This window comes from Pongo abelii, chromosome 10 (assembly GCF_028885655.2).
Source record: "Pongo abelii isolate AG06213 chromosome 10, NHGRI_mPonAbe1-v2.0_pri, whole genome shotgun sequence".
Classification (NCBI taxonomy): Eukaryota; Metazoa; Chordata; class Mammalia; order Primates; family Hominidae; genus Pongo; species Pongo abelii.
Window position 1 is genome coordinate 121,637,590 of NC_071995.2, and position 23,199 is coordinate 121,660,788.

At 44.9% G+C, this 23,199-nt stretch overlaps 1 protein-coding gene across 3 annotated transcripts in view; it reads left to right on the forward strand.

Moving 5' to 3' along the window:
* The first annotated feature begins 2,412 nt into the window (after positions 1-2,412).
* Positions 2,413-23,199, forward strand: part of CCDC62 (coiled-coil domain containing 62) — a 52,631-nt gene continuing 31,844 nt past the window's right edge. For all 3 annotated transcript variants that reach the window (XM_024256649.2, XM_054528374.2, XM_054528373.2), the window contains exons 1-6: positions 2,413-2,597; positions 5,388-5,580; positions 9,034-9,200; positions 13,599-13,700; positions 16,353-16,524; positions 19,624-19,725. In XM_024256649.2, coding sequence (XP_024112417.2) covers positions 2,562-2,597; positions 5,388-5,580; positions 9,034-9,200; positions 13,599-13,700; positions 16,353-16,524; positions 19,624-19,725 — 772 coding nt within the window. In that variant the 5' untranslated portion in view covers positions 2,413-2,561. The remainder of the gene's footprint in view (positions 2,598-5,387; positions 5,581-9,033; positions 9,201-13,598; positions 13,701-16,352; positions 16,525-19,623; positions 19,726-23,199) is intronic.

The following is a 23,199-nucleotide window of genomic DNA, read 5'->3' on the forward strand; positions in this document are numbered from 1 at the left end:
CACAATTTTATTAATTTTTGAGACAGGGTCTCACTCTGTTGCCCAGGCTGGAATGCAGTGGCGTGATCACAGCTCACTGCAGCCTTGACCTCCCAGCCTCAAGTGATCCTCCCACTTCAGCTTCCAGAGTAGCTGAGACCACAGGCACATGCCACCATACCCGGCTAATTTTTAAATTTTTTATAGAGTTGGGGGGGTCTCCCTATGTTGTCCAGGCTGGTCTCAAACTCCTGAGCTCAACCTATCCTCCCACCTCGGCCTCCCAAAGTGCTGGGATTATAGGTGTGAGCCACTGCGCCCAGCCTGTACACGTGTTTTTACCTGAGTGTTACACATCGTTGCCTGGTGAACAATGGCACTCGAGGACTTTCTAGAAAAATACCAAGTCTTAACAATGGTGAAACCTAAGAAATGTGAATTAAAACACTCCTCGCTTCAAAAATTGACATTCAACCCACATTCCTTTACATCTCATCACCACCAACTTAATGCAGTCATCTACTGCTAGGCTGTTTTTAGCAACTACCCAGAATTTGCTTTGTTGATTTATTTATTTATTTTTATTTTTTTGCATTTCTGTGATGGTCAGGGAAGTAGACCACCTTTTTGTATTTATTGGCTATTTGGTTTTGGGTTTTGGTGGTAGTGGTGGTTGGTGTTTTTTTTTTTTTTTTTTTGATACGGAGTCTCCCTCTATTGCCTAGGCTGGAGTGAGGTGGCGCAATCTTGGCTCACTGCAACCTCCGCCTCCTGGGTTCAAGCGATTCTCCTGCCTCAGCCTCCCGAGTAGCTGGGACTACAGGTGGGCACCACCACATGTGGCAATTTTTTTTTTTTTTTTTTTAAGTAGAGACAGGGTTTCGTCATATTGGCCAGGCTGGTCTCAAACTCCTGATCTCATGATCCGCCTGCCTTGGCCTCTCAAAGTGCTGGGATTACAGGCATGAGCCACCACATCTGGCCTGATTTTTATTTTTTTGAGTCAGGGTCTCACTGTCGATCAGACTGGAATGCAGTGGCATGATCACAGCTCATTGGAGCTGCCATCTCCCAGCTCAAGTCAGCCTCCTGAGTAGCTGAGACCACAGGAGTGCACCACCACGCCCAGTTTAAAAAAAAATTTATTGTTTGGCCGGGTGCGGTAGCTCACGCCTGTAATCCCAGCATTTTGGGAGGCCGAAGTGGGTGGGTCAGCTGAGGTCAGGAGTTCGCGACCAGCCTGGCCAAGGTACTGAAACCCATCTCTACTAAAAATACAAAAAAGGTGGCGTGGTGGCGGGCACCTGTAATCCCAGCTACTAGGGAGGCTGAGGCAGGAGATTTGCTTGAGGCCAGAGGCAGTTTGCAGTGAGCTGAGATTGTGCCATTGCACTCCAGCCCAGGCAACAAGAGCGAGACTCCATCTCAAAAAAAAAAAAAAAAAAGTTTTTTAGAGACGAGTGTCACCATGTTGCCCAGGCTGGTCTCAAACTCCTGAACTCAACAAATTCTCCCACATTGGCCTCCCAAAGTGCTGGGATTACAGGCCACTGCGCCCAGCTTTCTTGATTTTAAATTCTAAGACATTGCCTTGGTCTCCCAAATAGCCTATCAGTAAAGCTTCAAAGTAAGAAATCTTAATTTTGTTTTTCCATTTTCAGATTGTATTTTTTGAACACAAGGGCATGTTTTGGTATTTCATATTCAACCAAAAAGTAAAGTTGAAACCCTGTAAGGCCGTATTTAGTAATTGTCTTGCTGTCTGATGGGTTAAGCATTCAGGGATGGGCAGCCAGGGTTGAAGTGTGATAAGCCTTATTTTTTCCTGGTCCTGTTCCCACATCTTAGGAAGAGTGAAAGGGGGATGAAGAGGTGACTATGGAAGGACAGGTGAAAAAGCTTAGATTCAACCCAGAATATCGTAGATTTTGTCATGACAGAGTACCGTGGTTCTCCTCATTGCTTTTCAGGAGCCCCCAAAATTAAATTTCCCCCTCTTCATCTGTGATTCTTGGTTTAAAGTATCAAAGGTGCTAGGGTGGCCCGCAACTGTTATCCCCGAGGGCTGGGCTCTGCCTCCACGCATTCGAGTGTCAGGTCCTGTTCTCGGAGCCAGCTACACAGGAGCGAGCAAGATGGAAGATAGGGAAGTGAGCAACTCAAATGTCATAAACCAGAGAGCTGGGGGCAGCGCAGCAGCCTTTATTCACTTCTTCATTCCCTGGGTAGTGGTGAACGGCCGGTTCTTCGAGGCCTTCCAGCGCCGGAGCCTCGGGCGTGGGCAAAAAGCGTCCATACGCAGCCTGAGCCACTTGGGAGCCCCCAGTCTCCGAGGTAGAAGGACAGTGCCCACCAGCGCAGCGGGGCTGCGGCCGGGAAACCCTGGCGGGGAGCCCCGAGCCCCGGCGGGCGCACGCCGCGTGGGCGCCAGGCAGGCGGTTGGGGTACGGGGCGGGGATCGGCCGAGGGCGCGGGGCTCCGGGGCTCCGGGCTCGCCCCCGCCGCTCGGGGCAGGCGCGCCGATGGCGTTTCTGAGGTGACGTCGTCCACACCGGCCTTCTCCGGAGGCGGAGGAAACACCTATGAACCCTCCGGCAGCCTTCCTTGCCGAGCGCCAGGTAAGCGGCGGTTCCGGGCGCGGCGGGGCGCCGCGGGAACGGTGCACATTGGTCGAAATCTATTGCTTCTCAAGAACGGTGTCTACTTCAAATGTGAAACAGGCCGGGCGCGGTGGCTCACGCGTGTAATCCCAGCACTTTGGGAGGCCGAGGCGGGCGGATCACGAGGTCAGGGGATCGAGACCATCCTGGCTAACACGGTGAAACCCTGTCTCTACTAAAAATTAAAAAAAAAAATTAGCCGGGCGTGGTGGCCGGCGCCTGTAGTCCCAGCTACTCGGGAGGCTGAGGGAGGAGAATGGCGTGAACCCGGGAGGCGGAGTTTGCAGTGAGCCGAGATCGCGCCACTGCCCTCCAGCCTGGGTGACAGAGGGAGACTCCGTTTCAAAAAAAAAAAAAAAAGAAACAATACACTAGAGGAAAACGGCGTCACGACCGTTTCCTTAACCCAATAACACCTTGTTATTCAGCCCAGGCCACAGAGTAGCGCGTACCCGGTGCTTACTGTTTAAGGAGGACGGTTGGCGTCTGGGGAGCTGCTTTCCCATTTACCTCGCTGGGTGTCCTTAATTTGCACAACCTGGCAAGTAGGGGAAGGAGCTCTCACAGCTCCACTGTACCAAAAAGTCTGGAAGTGGGCTTGCCCAAGGTTCGTGTCCATCAGTGTAGACGACCTGCCTTTGTGTACTCGGTTTACTGCCTGTTTTCCTAGAGTGGAATATGTGCTCCTTGCCTGGCGGTCTGTGGCCCAGCCACTGGCACTCAATAAATTATTTGTTGAATGCATGAATGAAAGGCTAATCCAACACTGGAATTCAAGCCTTGGGACTTGAAATCCCTTGACTCCAAATTCCATTTTCCTTGTTAAGACTAGTAACTGTAATTTATTCATCATTCTTATTTATTTATTTTTGAGACAGGGTCTGGCTCTGTCCCCAGGGCTGGAGCACAGTGACGCAATGTCGGCTTACTGCAGCCTCTGCTTCCCTGGTTCAAGCGATCCTCCTGCCTCAGCCTCCCGAATAGCTGGGACTACAGCCGCCCACCACCATGCCGAGCTAATTTTTGTATTTTTAGTAGAGACAGGTTTCGCCAGGCTGGTCTCGAACTCCCGACCTCAGGTGATCTGCCCACCTCGGCCTCCCAAAGTGCTGGGATTACAGGTGTGAGCCACTGAGCCCAACCTCATTATTCTTGTTTATTTACAAATCTTACTTTTCAAAAAGCAGTAAGGAGGTACAAAGGGCCGCTGGTGAACCTTTAATTACTGTCTTTAAGGTGGAACTCTATTAAAGTAACACTTTTAGTTGTTTATTTCATAGGCAGGGACAGCACCATGATTTGAAATGTGGTTTACAGTGTTAATGAGAGCTGATGTTTGTTGAGTGATTACAACGGGCCAGGCTTTGTGCTCAGTACTTTACAGAGTTTGTCTTGTTTAATCTTCGCCACTCCAAGATGTTAAAATGCCGTTGTTGCTATCCTTGCTAGTTGCTATCGTTTTACAGGTGAGGAAACTAATGCTTAGAGAAGTTAAGTAACTTGCCCAAGGTTATGTAGCCACTAAGTGGCTAATTCTGGGATCACAATTTGGTCAGACCAACTTGTTAGATTTTAAAATGCTGTATGCTTCAAAGAAATTATTGTATTAATAGATAATATTGTTAGACATAAAAATGGCATCACGGTTATATAGGAAATGTTCATTTTTAGAGATGCATTCTGAAGTATGTAAGGGTGAAATGGTATTTTTTAACCAATAATGAAAAGAAAAGGACATTGAAGCAGCCGCAGTGAAATCTCAATAATGGTAGAACCCAGGCACTAAGTATATGGGAGTTTATCGTACTATTGTCTTTGGGTACATGTGAAAAATTTCCTTACAGAATTTGTTTTTTAATGATGTATGTTGTATTTGGATCAGTTACAATATTAAATTGCCCTTAATAGATTGAGTATGTATAGATGCCTTAGATGTTGTAGTTGTCATGAATATTGAACACTGGAAGACTTAATTTTCTTTTTATAGACTAAAATTCCCATTCTTTAGTAAGGATCATTTACATTTAAACAGTAACTATTTCATGATTTTGTTTTTTTTTTTTTTGAGATAGAGTTTTGCTTTTGTCGCCCAGGCTAGAGTGCAATGGCACGATCTCAGCTCACTGCAACCTCTGCCTCCAGGGTTCAAGCAATGCTCCTGCCTCAGCCTCTTCAGTAGCTGGGATTACAGGCGCGTGCCACCACACTGAGCTAATTTTTGTATTTTTAGTAGAGATGGGGTTGTGCCACGTTGGCCAGGCTGGTCTCGAACTCCTGACCTCAGGTGATCGGCCCACCTTGACCTCCCAAAGTGCTGGGATTACAGGCGTGAGCCACCACGCCTGGCCACTATTTCATGTTTACCTGTACTTGGTTACTCAAATTGCTGGGGCAAGGTGAGGGATAATGTTATTGATTGGCAGAGAAAAGGGTTCTTGGCAAAGGGGGAGAAAAAGTGCAGAAATAGGTTTATTTGTTTACCCAGTGGGTTTTAGAAACAGTCCCACTTTTTAGGCATGGTACGTATGGCATGACAGAAAATTGTAGAGAGGCAGAGTGCATGGTAGATTTTAACTTGAACATGTTTTAAGTATACATAATCTTTTGCTGCCATGTTATTAACTTAAAACTTAATTGAACTACTTAGAATTGGCAGCAAAAGAAGATATACTTATTTGGAAAAGGGACTTTGGCTGATTTGTTATTGATTTCATTCTATTTTGATGTGAAACCGCTTTCTATGTTTAGAACATTGGGTCAGAAGTTGAGATTTCCACTATTGAGAAACAACGGAAGGAGCTGCAGTTGCTCATTGGAGAATTGAAAGATCGAGATAAAGAGCTCAATGACATGGTTGCAGTGCACCAGCAACAGCTTCTTTCATGGGAAGAGGATCGGCAGAAAGTGTTGACATTGGAAGAACGTTGCAGCAAATTAGAAGGTCAGAAATACATTCAGTGACAACAGTTACGCACCTCTGTGTGCTAACACATTGATGGGCTCATGGGGAAGATAGAGAGGAAGTAAAGACTGCAATCCCTGCTTTCGTCAAGTTTAGGCTCATTGGAGACAGGAGGACTTTATGAACAGCCACAGTGGGACAGACACACACAAATAAAGTAGGACAAGCAAAGTATTTCAATATAGAAAGGGGGCTGGATAGAGCTCCAGTTAACATGGGGTGAGCGCCAGTGGTGAAGCAGAAGTTTTGAACAGGAGTATGAATGAAGATGCCATATGACTAGCCATTTCTCTTAAACTAAACTGAAAGATTTTAGGCTTTTGGTATTGAACTTGATCTTAAATTCCTAAAATGGTCATCTTTTAAAATTATAGCTGTCCGGCCAGGCACAGTGGCTCACACCTGTAATCCCAACACTTTGGCGGATCACTTGAGCTCTGGAACTCGAGACCAGTCTGGCCAACATGGTGAAACCCCATTTCTACTAAAAATACAAAAAGTTAACTGGGCGTGGTGGCGCACACCTGTAATCTCAGCTACTCGGGAGGCAGAGGCACGAGAATCACTTGAACCCAGGAGGCAGAGGTTGCAGTGAGCCAAGATTTGCCACTGCACTCCAGCCTGGCGGACAGAACAGGACCCTGTCTCAAAAAAAAAAAAAAAAAAATTACAGCTGTCTCAAAAATGGTTGCAAAAAGTTTATTTGATACCATATTTTAATTCTGTCATTCCTTTAGTGCTGCCCTAAATCTGAATGTTCCATTGACTCTAGATTGTTAGTAGAATGCATTAGAGGAGAAAACACTAGATCTGTATAATAGAAAAATAACCTTTTTTCACTTAACATTACTCAAAGGATTCTGTAAATGTGACAATCCAAATCTGTCATTTTTGGTGGGGCGCAGTGGCTCATGCCTGTAATCCCGGCACTTTGGGAGGCTGAGGCAGGTGGATCACTTGAGGTCAGGAGTTCGATACCAGCCCAGCCAACATGGTGTACCTCGTCTCTACTAGAAATACAAAAATTAGCGGGGCATGGTGGTGGGTGCCTGTAGTCCCAGCTACTCAGGAGGCTGAGGCAGGAGAATTGCTTGAACCCGGGAGGTAGAGGTTGCAGTGAGCTGAGACTGCGCCACTGCACTCCATCCTGGGCGACAGAGCAAGACTCTATCAAAACAAAGAAAGGAACAAACAAAAAACTCAAATATATGATATTTTCGTTTTTTGATGACCATCTGATTTTACTCTGACCACACCCACACACGTATATACACACAGTGTTTAAAATGGTTGCTCATTAAATGCAGTATAACATCTTATAGCTCTTACATAAACATGTTAAAGAACAAAGATAACACATATAACATATATAACCCACATTATATGTAGCCATCAGTATTTGATTTTAAAATGAGCAAGATTTGAATAGGCACCTTATGGAAAGAGGAAAATTGAATGGCCAATAAATATATTAAAAGTTTCCTATTCTCATTAGTAGTTAGGGAAATGCAAATGAAAACCAAATTGAGATACTATTTTACCTTTACCAGCCTGGCAGAAATTATCAGGTGTTGGTAAAGTATGGCACCAAGGGAAAGCTGAGACGCTGCTGGTGGGAGTCAGTTGTCACTGCTAGTGTGCAAAATCATTTGGTAGCATCTAGTGAAGCTGAAGGTGTGCATATCCTACAGCCCAGCAAAGCCACTTCTAGGAATATTCTCACCCTTTAATAGACACAGGAATCACCTAAGGGTCTTGTTAAAATTTAGATTCTGATACAATAGGTCTGGGGCCCAAGGGTCTGCATTTCTAACAGGCATCTCAGGCGATGCCACTGTCGCTGCTGGTCCAGGGACCACATTTTGAGAAGCAAGGCTCTCAAGAAACTCTTGAAAATATGCACCCAGATGCATGTAAAAAGGCCTGGTGCTGTGGCTCACATCTGTAATCCTAGCACTTTGGGAGGCCGAGGCAGGTGAATCACCTGAGATCAGGGGTTCGAGACCAACCTGGCCAACATGGTGAAACCCTGTCTCTACTAAAAATACAAAAATTAGCCGGGCATGCTGGCTCTTGCCCAGCTACTCAGGAGGCTAAGGCAGAAGAATTGCTTGAACTTGGGAGGCAGAGGTTGCAGTGAGCTGAGATCACACCACTGCCCTCCAGCCTGGGCTACAGAGCGAGACTCTGTCTCAAAAAAAAAAAAAAAAAAAAAAAAAAAAGATGCATGTAAAAGAATATTCAGAGCAGCATTGTTTATCATAGCTGCAAAGTGGAAATAACCTAAATGACCATCAATATTAGAAATAAGCTTTGGTAGGCCAGGTGCGGTGGCTCACGCCTATAATCCCAGCACTTTGGGAGGCTGAGGAGGATGGATCACGAGGTCAGGAGATCAAGACCATCCTGGCCAATATGGTGAAACCCCATCTCTACTAAAAATACAAAAAATTAGCCAGACATGGTGGTGCTCGCCTGTAATCCTAGCTACTTGGGAGGGTGAGGCAGAAGAATCACTTGAACCTGGGAGGTGGAGGTTGCAGTGAGCCGAGATCGTGCCATTGCCCTCCAGCCTGGGCAATGGAGGGGGGGCTCCGTCTCAACAAAAAAAAAAAAAAAAAAAAAAAGAAGGCCGGGCACAGTGGCTCACACCTGTAATCCCAGCACTTTGGGAGGCCGAGGTGGGCTGATCACGAGGTCAGGAGATCGAGACCATCCTGGCTAACACGGTGAAACCCTGTCTTTACTAAAAATACAAAAAAATTAGCCAGGCGTGGTGGCAGGCGCCTGTAGTCCCAGCTACTAGGGAGGCTGAGGCAGGAGAATGGTGTGAACCCAGGAGGCGGAGCTTGCAGTGAGCCGAGATCGCACCACTGCACTCCAGCCTGGACAACAGAGCGAGACTCTGTCTCAAAAATAAAATAAAATTAAAATAAAATAAAAAAGAAATAAGCTTTGGTGTAATCATTCAGTGGAATATTACCTAGCAATGTTAGTGCACAAACACAAGTTACACACAACTGAGTGAATCTCAGAATCATCATCTTAAGCAAAAAAAGCAAACAGAAGAATTCTCAGAATATGATTCCATTTTTATATGGTTCAAATTAAACTATAATTTTGAGGCATGTGGTCATTGGTAAAACTGTAATGAAAAGCTAGGAAGTGATTACTCTAAGATCAGGGTCATGGTTGGGAAAGTGGAAACTGGAGTGATTATGTTCAGGAAGTGACCTCCAGAGGCTTCCAGTTGCTCACAGTTCTGTTTCTTGATTAGGTGTGATATTGTGCATTTCATAATAAAAGGTTTTAAAAGAAGATAGTCTTTTTAAAAATTCTCTAGCACATTTTTACTTTTTAACCACCCATTTTGAAAATAATGCCTTTTAAGCTGAAGGTCTGACTACAAATTACTGATGAACTTCCCCTCAGGTGAACTACATAAAAGAACTGAAATAATCAGGTCACTCACGAAGAAGGTAAAAACTCTTGAATCCAATCAAATGGAATGCCAAACAGCTCTCCAAAAGACCCAACTACAGCTTCAGGAAATGGCTCAAAAGGCAACGCATTCTTCTCTTCTCTCTGAAGACCTTGAGGTTGGGATTATTTTTTGATAAGCTTCACTAGTCCAAATTCCCTTTGTGTTTCAGTTATTGAAAAATTAGATTTGGCCGGGCACGGTGGCTCCTGTAATGCCAACACTTTGGGGGGCCAAGGCGGGCGGATCACCTGAGGTCAGGAGTTCGAGACCAGCCTGGCCAACGTGGAGAAACCCCATCTCTACTAAAAATACAAAATTAGCCGGGCGTGGTGGCACACGCCTGTAGTCCCAGCTACTTGGGAGGCTGAGGCAGGAGAATCGTTTGAACCCGGGAGGTGGAGGTTGCAGTGAGCCAAGATCGCGCCATTACACTCCAGCCCGGGCAACAAGAGCAAAACTCTGTCTCAAAAAAAAAGAAAAAAGAAAAATTAGATTTAAATGTTTCATTAAAAATGCATGTGAGGCTGGGCACAGTGGCTTGGTGGCTCATGCCTGTTATCCCAGCTCTTTGTTTGGGAGGCTGAGGTGGGAGGATTGCTTGAGCCCAGGAATTCGCGACCAGGCTTGGCAACATGGCAAATGCCTGTCTCTATAAAAAGAAGAAATACAAAAATGAGCTGGGTGTGGTGGTGCACTGCTGTGGTCCCAGCTACTTGGGAGGCTGAGGCAGGAGGATCACTTGAGCCTACGAGGTCAAGGCTGCAATAAGCTGTGATTGTGCCACTACACCCCAGCCTGGGTGACCAAAAAAAAAAAGCATATGTAAGTCAAGCACAGTGGTGTACACCTGTAGTCCCAGCTTCTGGGGAGGCTGAGGCAGAAACATCGCTTGGGCCCAGGAGTCCAAGTCCAGCCTGGGCAACATAATGAGACCTCATCTCAATAAAAAACAACAATAACAACAAGCAACCAATGCAAAAATGCATACATGTGTGTATGAAGGTATCTACACTCATCCACCCTTTGTAGTTTTGTGTTTATCCTACAGTTTTGGTTAGCTGCACAGCACTATCCTGTCTTAGAGATTGAGCTTCAGTACAACACTTTTTAACTATTATGCCATTTGGTTTAGTAGCAGCTACCATTTAATCAACAATGAGTTACTTTAGAAAGCTTTCCTCAAAGATGAGAGGGTATAATCAAGTTTTGGTAGCCTCAATGATGTTTTCTAAATTATTGTGGTTTTTTTTGTTTTTTTTTTTTTTGAGATGGAGTTTCGCTCTTGTTGCCCAGGCTGAAGTGCAATGGCACGATCTCGGCTCACCACAACCTCTGCCTCCTGGGTTCAAGCAATTCTCTTGCCTCACTCTCCCTGAGTAGCTGGGATTACAGGCATGCACCACTATGCCCAGCTAATTTTGTGTTTTTAGTAGAGACGGAGTTTCCCCATGCTGGTTGGGCTGGTCTCCAATGCCCGACCTCAGGTGATCCGCCCGCCTCGGCCTCCCAAAGTGCTGGGATTACAGGTGTGAGCCACTGTGCCCAGCCAATTATTGTGTCTTATCTTATAATGTTAGTGGCATATTGGGAATAAAAACTGTAAGACTGGTTTTTTGAGCCTGGCACGGTGGCTCACGCCTATAATCCCAGCACTTTGGGAGGCCGAGGTGGGCAGATGACTTGAGGTCCAAAGTCTGAGATCAGCCTGGCCAACATGGTGAAACCCCATCTCTACTAAAAATTCAAAAATTAACCAGGTGTGGTGGCAGGCACCTGTAGTCCCAGCTACTCAGGAGACTGAGGTAGGAGAGTCAATTGAACCTGAGAGGCAGAGGTTGCAGTGAGCCGAGATCGCACCACTGCACTCCAGCCTGGGGGAAACAGCGAGACTCCTTGTCAAAAAAAAGATGGATTTTTTTGGTTTTCTCTTCTAACTGGTCAGTCATCAGATATTTTTTGAGTTCATGCTTATAAGAGGTGCAGAAAGCCAGCCTGTTTATTTGTTATATCCTTCATTCTTTTTTTTTTTCCTGAGACGGAGTCTCGCTCTATCGCCCAGGCTGGAGTGCAGTGGCACCACCTCGGCTCACTGCAAGCTCCGCCTCCCGGGTTCACGCTATTCTTCTGCCTTAGCCTCCCGAGTAGCTGGGACTACAGGCGCCGGCCACCACGCCCGGCTAATTTTTTGTATTTTAGTAGAGATGGGGTTTCACCATGTTAGCCAGGATGGTTTCGATCTCCTGACCTCGTGATCTGCCCGCCTTGGCCTCCCAAAGTGCTGGGATTACAGGCGTGAGCCACCGCACCCGGCCCCATTCTTTTATTTCTTAGTGATATTTCATATACGTCTTGGTAATATAATGAGTCTTAATTCATAATAGTATAGATTTTTATTTTATGGTTTTTAAAAGAATACTATTCTAGATAGTTTCTAGCTATAAAATAAGTAAAAACTATTCTAGAATATCTACTGATTATGTTGCATGAAAAAGTGGAAGAGATCTTTTTTAACTAATACACTTTATTTATTTAGAGCATTTTTAGGTTCACAGCAAAATTGAGCAGACAGTAGAGAAAGTTCTCATACACACTCTGTATCCACACACCCAGCCTTCCCCACGATTGACCTCCACACCAGGGTGGTACGTTTCTTATAATTGGTGAATCTTCATGGATACCTCATTGTCACCTAAAGATTACAGTTAACATTAGGGGTCACTCTTTGTGTTTATATTCTGTGGGGTTTTGACAGATGTGTAATGACACATATCTTCTACTATATTATAGTATGTACAGAATAGTTTCACTGTCCTAAAAATCCTCCGTGACCTACCGTTCATCCCTTCCTCCCCCTCACCCCGGTCACACGAATCTTTGTACCACCTCCATAGTTTTGCCTTTTCCACAATGTCATATACTTGGAATCCTACAGTATATAGCCTTTTCAGATTGCCTTTTTTCACTTAGTAACATGCATTTAAATTTCCCCCGAAAGATATCTTTTTAAAAGTCTAATTAGGCTCGGAGGCCAGGCGCGGTGGTTCATGCCTGTAATCCCAATACTTTGGGAGGCCGAGGCGGGCAGATCACGAGCTCAGGAGTTCGAGACCAGCCTGACCAACATGGTGAAATCCCATCTCTACTAAAAATACAAAAATCAGCTGGGCATGGTGGCACGTGCCTGTAATCTCAGCTACTTGGGAGGCTGAGGCAGGAGAATCGCTTGAACTCAGGAGGCGGAGGCTGCAGTGAGCCAAGACCATGCCACCACACTCCAGCCTGGTGACAGAGCAAGACTCCATCTCAATAATAATAATAATAATAATAATAATAATAATAATAATAATTAGTCTGGGTGCAGTGGCTGACGCCTGTAATCTTAGCACTTTGGGAGGCCAAGGTGGGAGGATCGCTTAAGGCCGGGAGTTCAAGACCAGCCTGGGCAACATAGCGAGACCCTCTCTACAAAAAATACAAAAATAAAAATTAACTGGGCATAATGGTGAGCACCTGTAGTCCCAGCTACTCGGGACGCTGAGGTGGGAGGATTGCTTGAGCCCAGGAGTTCAAGGTTACTATGAGCTATGAGTGCACCACTGCACTCCAGCCTGGGCGACAGAGTGAGGTCCTATCTCTTTAAAAAAAAAAAAAGGCCAGGCGCAGTGGCTCACACCTATAATCCCAGCACTTTGGGAGGTCAAGGCAGGCAGATCACCCGAAGTCAAGAGTTCAAGACCAGCCCGGCCAACATGGCGAAACCCCATTTCTACTAAAAATACAAAAATTAGCCAGGCATGGTGTCGTGTGCCTGTAATCCCAGCTGCTCTGGAGGCTGAGGCAGGAGAATCACTTGAACCCAGGAGGCAGAGGTTGCAGTGAGCCAAGGTCATCCCACCACTGCACTCCAGCCTGGGCAACAGAGTGAGACTCAGTCTCAAAAAATAAAAAGCCTGATGGTTATTTTTCTCAACTAGTAAATAGATTGTATACACAATAATTATATCAGATATAGCACTATGTGTTTTTTTTAAATAATTGTTGAGTAGGAATACCCCAGTATGAAGTTCTTTCGACAAAGAATATTTTTTAAATTCACAGAATTCACTAATGCTACTTTATTTCAACAAAGGAAATCTCTTACTAATACAGTTCTCATTCATTCATTTTCTTGCCTCTTCTCAACCTAAAATTACATATAAAAGATATTAGGAAATAGACATGTTTACAAGCATCACCAACATAATTCAGTAGGGCAAATACAAGTACTGAGAGGATGGTAGAATTAATAGAGAAATATATATTTGTATTCCTTTTTGATGACTGCTTTCTTAGCCCACTTTGTTACTAAAACAATGTGGGCTTTATTAACCCACTCCGTTACCAACTCTTTTTTGTTACTAATGAGTTAAACAAGGAAAAAACAAAATAGAGAAATAAGGCAGATTGTGGCTAGCAAGAGTAGTGAAAGCTTTAAAAGGACTCAAGCAGTATCATCTGTGTTATTTTCTTGTAGGCTAGAAACGAAACTCTCAGCAACACGTTAGTGGAACTTTCTGCTCAGGTAGGACAGCTACAAGCTCGAGAACAAGCTCTCACGACAATGATAAAGCTAAAGGTAATCAAAAATAAGAATTCTTTCATTTGCCAGAGTGCTTGGTAGTTTATATCCATATTCATTATCTTACCCAAGTCCCTAGCATCCCAGAAATGTGAAGCTACCAACGTTGCTCTTGTTTTTTAAAATGCCCATTTAGAAATGAGGGAAACAAGTTTAAAATGATGTTCCCAAGGCATGAAGAAAGGAGGCAGGACTCTGCTTCTGGTCTTCTGTCTCCAAGGCCCATTCTGTGGGCTGGCAGGTCTGAATTAACTTGTTTTCTCCCCGGGTATCCATTATTAGGTCTCATAGAGTTATGGGCCATTAGATTGCTTGATAGTTTTTTTTTAATGGAGAGAAAAACCATTGGCAATCAAGCAGTTGATGTAGTCACCAATATGCAATATACAACGATACACACTCTCCTGCTGTTACATGTGTCTTTGACAATTGGTGTTTAAGGGAACAATGTTGGTATAATGAAATGCTCACGCTAATAAATATGTGATTTTTTCTCAGCACATTGTTTTCAAGTGATTGGGGCAAGTGCTCTTAAAATTAAAGAGAAAGGCCAGGCGCGGTGGCTCACGCCTATAATCCCAGCACTTTGGGAGGCCGAGGCAGATGGATCACGAGGTCAGGAGATCGAGACCATCCTGGCTAACATGGTGAAACCTCGTCTCTACTAAAAATACAAAAAATTAGCCGGGCGGGGTGGCGGGCGCCTGTAGTCCCAGCTACTCGGGAGGCTGAGGCAGGAGAATGGCGTGAACCCGGGAGGCGGAGCCTGCAGTGAGCCGAAATCGTGCCACTGCACTCCAGCCTGGGTGACAGCGAGACTCCGTCTCAAAAAAAAAAAAAAATTAAATTAAATTAAATTAAAGAGAAGATATTAAAACCTACAGTCATGTCTTTAGTCAAGTAGCAGACAGTTTAGTGGCTTCAACAACCTCTCTGGTTTCCATCATAGCAAACTCTGGCAAAGCTGTAGGTATGTCTGAAGGTGCTGCCACGGCATTTCCCCACCATTAAAACAGTGGGTGCGTTAGGAAGGCTGTGCTCCTGGAGGCCGGGTGCCGTGGCTCATGCCTATAATCCCAGCACTTTGGGAAGCTGAGGCAGGTGGATTGCTTGAGGTCAGGTGTTCGAGACTAGCCTTAGCCAACATAGTGAAACCCCTGTCTTTACTAAAAATACAAAAAAATTAGCCAGGCATGGTGGCACACGCCTGTAATCCCAGCTACTCTGGAGGCTGGGGTGGGAGGATCCCTGGAAGCCGGGAGGTGGAGGTTGCAGTGAGCTACAATTGCACCACTGCACTCCAGCTTGGGCGACAGAGCAAGACTCCATCTCAAAAAAAAAAAAAAAAAAAAGAAGGCCGGGAGCAGTGGCTTACACCTGTAATCCCAGCACTTTGGGAGGCTGAGCCAGGCGGATCACAAGGCCAAGACATTGAGACCATCCTGGCTAACATGGTGAAACCTCATCTCTATTTTAAAAAATACAAAAATTAGCTGGGCATGGTGGCACACGCCTGTAGTCCCAGCTACTTGGGAGGCTGAGGCAGGAGAATTGCTTGAACCCAGGAGGCAGAGGTTGCAGTAAGCCGAGATCGCGCCACTGCACTCCAGCCTGGCAACAGAGCGAGACTTCATCTGAAAAAAAAAAAAAAAAAAAGGCTGTGTTTTCCTAGTCTTAGAGATTTTATTTGATGAAAATGGTTTCCATTAGAAGCAGATGCCCTCCAAGGACATCCTTATCAAAGGAGCAAGTAGGAATCCCAGGTTTAAGGCTGAAAGGGATTGACTGTTGTGGGTGTCCTGGTGTTAATGGAACTGTGTTCTTGTATTTATTAGAACGGTTATTTTTTGCTCCTGACCTGGTCGCAAAGTTCCATGGGTTTTTGCATGGCCTGCCCCAACCCTATTATTCTATAAGTCCTAGTGTGAGATGTGCAGACAATGTGATTTTTAGGAGTGCGTTTATGATGCTGTAGCAGAAACATTTAGACTTCAGTAGGGGTAAAACCTCTTAATAACAGTTATTCCAGGTGAGTGGGGGAGGGATAGAACTTTTACTTATTTTTATACTTTTAGGTGTTGTTTGAGTTTTCAAGAAGCAGATACCTTTTTTGGTAACTAAAACTGCCTCAACAATTAAGAGATTCTAATTTGGGAGATTTGGAATGATGTTGTTGTGGAGTCTGTCATGTTAACAAGCTGGAAAATGGGAGGGAATGGTGGGCCAGTAGACTTACCTATATAATCCAGAGGATGATTTTCCCACCCAGGGGCCACCCACCCTCCTGTTGCTATTATAGTTTCTTAGGTAATGGAATGGTCTGGCTCTAACTTTTTGAGAGAGAGTAAGGGGTAGTGGTTCAGTACATAGTGTCTGAGGCAGCCAGCTAGGTTCAAATGGTGGCTCCACCACTAACTAGCTGTGTAACCATGGGTAAGGAACACAGCCTTTCTGTTGACTCATCTGTCACTTGGCAAGAACAATAGTACCACCCTCATAGAGTTAGTGTAAAGATTAAATGAATTCATATGCGAAAAATGCTTAGAATGGAACCTGGCCCACGATAAGATCTTAGTAAGTGTTATCTTTTCTTCTTGGTTAATTGGAATTTAAGAATCTAGGATAACCGTTTTCAAATTTGGTTTTTAGGACAAAGATATTATTGAGGCAGTTAATCACATTGCAGACTGTTCGGGTAAATTTAAATTGCTAGAGCATGCCCTACGTGACGCCAGGATGGCGGAGACTTGTATTGTGAAAGAAAAGCAAGATTATAAGCAGAAATTGAAGGCACTTAAGATTGAAGTCAACAAACTAAAAGGTAAGGAAGAGACCTACATTTAAGATACAAATGTATTATCTTGGGAATATATTTCTTCATTTGGGTTCACTTAACCTTATGCTTGAGAATAGATCAATTCCTGGCCTTAGACCCTAACGTGAAATGTCCATTTCATTTATATAGGATTATGCTGCAATTTGTGTCTTATAAGATATACAACAGAGTTGGGGAAAACTGCAGAATGTATCATATTTTAAAGTAATCCTGCCTTAGTTGAAGTGGCTGTACCATTAGCTGTTGCTAATACATGCTTTGTGGCAGACAACATCAGTATCTCAGTGGCAGACAGTCCTAGCATTTATTAAACCCACACCTCTAGAGGCAAATGGGAGTTGGCTGACTGCAGTTGGGCCTCACTGAGCTTCCCATCTGGGCAGTTTTTCTTCCCATGTTTCATCTTCTTGCTAGCAGGCTAGCCAGGGCATTTCTTCCTATGGTGAGGGCAGAAACTTCTGATTCTGAAATTAGGAATTTTTATTTTTGCCGATTTATTTATTTTAGACAGAATCTCACTCTGTCACCCAGGCTGGAGTGCGGTGGCACAATCTTGGTTCACCACTGCCTCCACCTCCCGGGTTCAAGCTATTCTGTCTCAGCTTCCCGAGTAGCTGGGATTACAGGCACCTACCAGCATGCCTGGCTAATTTTTGGATGTTTAGTAGAGACAGAGTTTTGCCATGTTGGCCAGGCTAGTCTGGAACCCCCGACCTCAGGTGAATCCCTCTGCCTTGGACTCCCAAAGTGCTGGGATTTACAGGCGTGAGCCAAGACACCCAGCCGATCTTTGCTGATTTAACTTAAAAGATTCAGCATTCGAAAATGTTGTCCTTATGATGCCCTGACCTATGGTTAGCCATAGGTCTTATCTCCATTTGTAGCTTCAGCTAAAACCATAATCGTATTATCATCCCCTTGGCAGCAGGAACAGACTCTGCTTCTCTTTTTCAGTGTACCGTTAATAGCACAGCACAAGGGCTACACTCTAGGTATTTGGTATTTATTGAATGTTTATATATACTGAGGTAAAATATTCATGTAGAAAGAAGTCTATTCTGTCAATATTTATATATTAAAACATTTTATAAATTCAATATTAAAACTTTTTTTATTTTTTGAGATGGAGTCTCGCTCTGTTGCCCAGGCTGGAGTGCAATGGCGTGATCTCAGCTCACTGCAACTTCCGCCTCCTGGGTTCAAGCAATTTTCCTGCCTCAGCCTCCTGAGTAGCTGGGATCACATGTGGGTGCCACCACGCCGGGCTAATTTTTGTATTTTTAGTAGAGACGGGGTTTCATCATGTTGGTCAGGCTGGTCTCAAACTCCTGACCTTGTAATCCACCTGCCTCGGCCTCCCAAAAGTGCTGGGATTACAGGCATGAGCCACTGCACCCAGCTTAAAACTTTTTTTTTTTAGAAAAGAAAAATAGTGGCTGGGCATGATGGCTAACATCTGTAATCCTAGCACTTTGGGAGGCCAAAGCAGGCAGATTGCTTGAGGCCAGGACTTCAAGAAGACCAGCCTGGATAACATGGCAGAGCCCTTTCTCTACAAAAAATTAGCCAGGCATGGTGGTGTGATCCTGTAGTCCCAGCTATTCGAGAGGCAAAGTGGAAGGATTTCTTGAGCCCAGGAGGTGGAGGTTGCAGTGAGCCAAGATCGTGCCAGTACACTTCAGCCTGGGCAACAGAGCAAGATCCTGCCTCAAAAAAAAAAAGAAGAAGAAGAGGAATTTTTATAGAGCTCAATCTCCAGCCCTCCCTCCCCTTCCTGGAGGTCCACAAGTAGGACTGCATGTTCCAGCCCTGTCTTCTGGTGGCTGTCTGCATCCTGAGGCCACGTAAGAGCTCCACCCGGAGTCACCTCGTTAGCATGTACTCTGGTGTAATCAACTGGGGCTCTTCATGAATGACAAAAGATGCTTCTGTCACTTAGGAAATTCCACAAGTTTTAGGAGCTCTGTTCCAGGAACAGAGGACAAAAACCACATCTGTTTCTTCTTATACCACAGACATATTCAAGGAACAGAAGGAAAGGAGGGAACGGCAGTGGGGAGATGGGCGGGTCAGGTCATGCTGGGCTCTGCAGTTTGCGGTAATGAATTTGGATTTCATCCTCAGTGCAGTAGCAAGGCTTTTCACTGAGAAATGACACGAGCAGATTTTTATTTTTAGTTTTATTTATTTATTTATTTTTGAGACAGAATTTCACTCTTGTCGCCCAGGCTAGAGTGCAATGGCGCAATCTTGGCTCACTGCAACCTCCGCCTCCCTCTCAAGCAATTTTCCTGCCTCAGCCTCCTGAGTAGCTGGGATTACAGGTGCCCACCACCACGCCCAGCTAATTTTTGTATTTTCAGTAGAGACGGGGTTTTACCAGGTTGGCCAGGCTGGTCTCGAACTCCTGACCTCAAGTGATCCACCCGCCTCAGCCTCCCAAAGTGTTGGGATTACGGGTGTGAGCCACTGCACTTGGCCTTTATTTTTATTTTACTTTACTTTTTTTTTTTTTTTTTGAGCTGGAGTCTCACTTTGTTGTCCAGGTTGAATGCAGTGGCATGATCTCAGCTCCCTGCAACCTCCACCACCTGGATTCAAGCGATTTTCCTGCCTCAGGCTCCCGAGTAGCTGGGATTGCAGGTGTATGCCACCACACCCAACTAATTTTTGTATATTTAGTAGAGACAGGGTTTCACCATGTTGGCTAGGCTGGTCTCAAACTCCTGGCCTCAAGTGGTTTGTCCGCCTTGGCCTCCCAAAGTGCTGGTCCCAAAGTGCTGGGATTATAGGCGTGAGCCACTGCACTGGGCAGATTTTGATTTTTAAAAGATTGCTTTGTGTACACTGGGCTGTCACAGGAGAGGCAAGGCTGGTGCAGGGAGGTCAGTCAGATGAGAGTAAGCGAAGCCTCCAACCAGGGTCCTTGCCAGGTGTGGAGATGTTGGCTGTGAAACAGATTTTGTCTATAGATCCATCAGGACCGGAAGGGGCCGCTGAGGACATGAGAGTTAGGCATAGTGTGTATATGAGGACTGGAAACTAGTATTTATTTGAGGACTTTCTCTTTCTTCTGTTGTGAAGAGGACCTCAACGAAAAGACAACAGAAAATAACGAGCAACGGGAAGAGATCATTCGCCTCAAGCAAGAGAAAAGTTGCCTGCATGATGAATTGCTTTTTACTGGTAAAACAGATGATCGAATGTATTTGTAACCTAGACTTGCTATGATGACAGGCTAAAGGAATTATACCTCTCCCAAAATGCTTTTTTGTTTTTGTTTTTGTTTTTGTTTTGAGACAGGGTCTTTTTTGAGACAGGGTCTTGCTCTGTCACCCAGGCTGGAGTGCGGTGGTGCGATCTCGGCTGACTGCAACTTCTGCCTCCCGGGCCCAAGCGATTCTCCTGCCTCAGCCTCCTTAGTAGCTAGGATTACTGGTGTGAGCCACCACGCCCGGCTAAATTTTGTATTTTTAGTAGAGACGGGGTTTCACCACATTGGTCAGGCTGGTCTTCTTGAACTCCTAACCTCAAGTGATCTACGGGCCTTGGCCTCCCAAAGTGCTGAGATTGCAGGCATGAGCCCGGCTTTTTTTTTCTTTTCTGAGACAGAGTCTCACTCTGTCGCCCAGGCTGGAGTGCAGTGGCATGATCTCGGCTCACTGCAACCTCCGCCTCCCAGGTTCAAGCAATTCTCCTGCCTCAGCCTCCCGAGTAGCTGGGATTACAGGCACGGGCCACCATGCCTGGCTAATTTTTATATTTTTAGTAGAGACGGGGTTTCACCATGTTGGCCAGGCTGATCTCAAACTCTGGCCTCAGATAATCCGCCCGCCTCGGCCTCGCAAAGTGCTGGGATTACAGGCATGAGCCATCGCGCCCGGTCTTTTTGTTTGTTTTTAACACCCTTTGCGGGATCGATGGGGGGCCAAGCAGCGAGTGTTAATGCTGCCATCCCATTCCCAGTCACTATTTCCTCTTCTGTAAAATGAGCTACTCTCCCTTCCAGCTTGAGCGTGTGACTCTGCTTCTCACTAAAAACATAACATAGATGTTCCTTGACTTACAGGGTTACATTCCGATAAACCCCTCGCAAGTCAAAAATGCATTTAATGAAGCCAACCTACCCACCAGCATAGCTCAGTCTAGCCTGCCTTAAACATGCACAGAACACTCGCATTAGCCTGCATTTGGACAAAATCATCTCACACAAAGGCTGTTTTATAATAAATTGTTGAATATATCATGTAATTTACTGAAAGTGAAAAACAGAATAGTTGTATGGGTGCTCAAAGTAGGAGTTTTTTAATGAATGCGTACCCCTAGTAAAAGGGGGACTGAGGGTAGGTATCAGTAGACCAAAAAGTGTTCATATGATTTTCTCTTCGGAACTTTACCTCTAAATCGATGACTTTCCTAACACAAACCACTGAAAAGAAAGCCCAGTAGAATCAACTTGGCTGGCAGGGATGTCAACAATCTCTCTATGTCAGTCATTCTCAGTTGGGAGTGGAGAAGGAGGCCTTCACCAGTGGAAACTCTGAGATACTGGGGGTAGGTAAGGAATATGGCAGGGAATGGAATGTAGTTTGTCTGTAAATTAACGGGAAAAAAATTAAAGACAAGGTCTCACTCTGTCACCTAGGTTGGAGTGCAGTGGTGTAATCACAGCTCACTGCAGCCTCAAACTCCTGGACCCAAGGAGTCCTCCCGCCTTGGCCCTCCAAGTAGCCTGGCTAAATTTTTAATTTTTTTGCAGAGAAGGGGTCTCACTGTGTTGCCCAGGCTGGTCTCTAGCTCCTGGGATCAAGTGATCCTCTTGTCTTAGCCTCCCAAAGTGCTGGGATTACAGGTGTGAGGCACCATGCCCGGCCTAAGAAGTTTTAAGTGAAATGGAATTCTTAATTTTAATCTCTTGTGATTAAAGATGGAGGGGAAAGTGTGGTATTCTGCCACTAGAGGTCACTATTTTCACCATTTCTAGGATTGCTGCATCTGCAAGTAATGATAACCCGTTACGCTGCTAAAGATATCACATATTTGTAGCTTTACAGTTGCATTCACACAGTCCTTGGACCAGCATTTGTATGCCAAGTGCCCTGCAATATGCTCAGAAGCTCACAGGCCCACAGAATTTACTACTATATAACTGCTATGCATAAAATGCTATGAGAGATCAAAGGAAAGAACAAAGCTTAACGAATACGTTAGTCTCTTTTCTTTTTGATTAATCACTTTTTACCCATGCACTCTACTGTGTGTTACTAAGTAAAATACATGGAATTTGTTAGCTAATATTATAATAAATCGATTTTGTGAAAGATTTTTATCATATCCTAAGCAGATTTCTTTACCCAGGCTGGAGTACAGTGGTACAATCATGGCTCACTGCAGCCTCAAACTCTGAGGCTCAAGTGATCCTCCCACCTCAGCCTCCCGCGTAGGTGGGACCACAGGCACATGCCATCACACATGCCTAATTTTTAAACTTTTTGTATGGATGAGGTTCCACTATGTTGCCCAGTCTGGTCTGGAACTGCTGGGCTCAAGCGATCCTCCTACCTCTGCCTCCCAAAGCGTTGGGATTACAGGCATGAGCCACCACACCTGGCATCCTAAATTGATTCCTTAAACATCTTCTTAACTGAAGACAATCTCACACCATTGTCTGAAAACAATTTTTGTATGTTTTATTCTTTTTCAAAATATAGACAATTTTATATAACCAATTTTATAGTTACTTTTAACTATAAAAGTGAACAAAGCCTACAAAAGTATTTATTTATTTTGTAGAGACAGGGTCTTGCTCTGTTGCCCAGGCTGGAGTGCAGTGGTGCAATCATAGCTCACTGCAGCCTCGACTGTCTGGGTTCAAGTGATCCTGCCACCTCAGCCTCCTGAGTAGCTGGGACTACAGGCATGTGTCATCACACCTAGCTGATTTTATTTTTATTTATTTTTATTTTTAGTAGAGGCAGGGTCACGCTATGTGGCCCAGGCTGCTGGTCTTGAACTCCTAGCCTCAGATAATCCTCCTGCCTTGGCCTCCCAAAGTACTAAGATTATAGGCATGAGCCATCATGCTTGGCTTAAGCCCAAAAAAGAATTTTTAAAGGCATAACATGATAATATGCTGTCAAGTGCTATGGCTAAATGTTACTATGTTTTTTTGTTTTTGTTTTTTTTGGAGATGGAGTCTTGCTCTGTCGCCTAGGCTGGAGTGTAGTGGTGCGATCTTGTCTCACTTCAACTTCCACCTCCTGGGTTCAAGCAATTCTCATGCCTCAGCCTCCGGAGTAGCTGGGACTGCAGGCACACGCTACGACACCTGGCTGATTTTTTGTACTTTAGTAGAGACGTGGTTTCATTGTGTTGCCCAGGCTGGTCTTGAACTCCTGAGCTCAGACAATCCACCCGCCTCGGCCTCCCAAAGTGTTAGGATTACAGGTGTGAGCCACCACACCCAGTCAGATGTTACCACGTTTTATTTGAAGTTGGAAGATGTCTTAAAGTTTTACTTTTAATTTTAAAACTTGTTGAAAATACAGGGGGTTTTTTTGTTTTTTTGTTTTTTTTGAGACGGAGTCTCACTCTCTGTCACCCAGGCTGGAGTGCAGTGGTGCGTTCGCGGCTCACTGCAAGCTCAGCCTACTGGGTTCA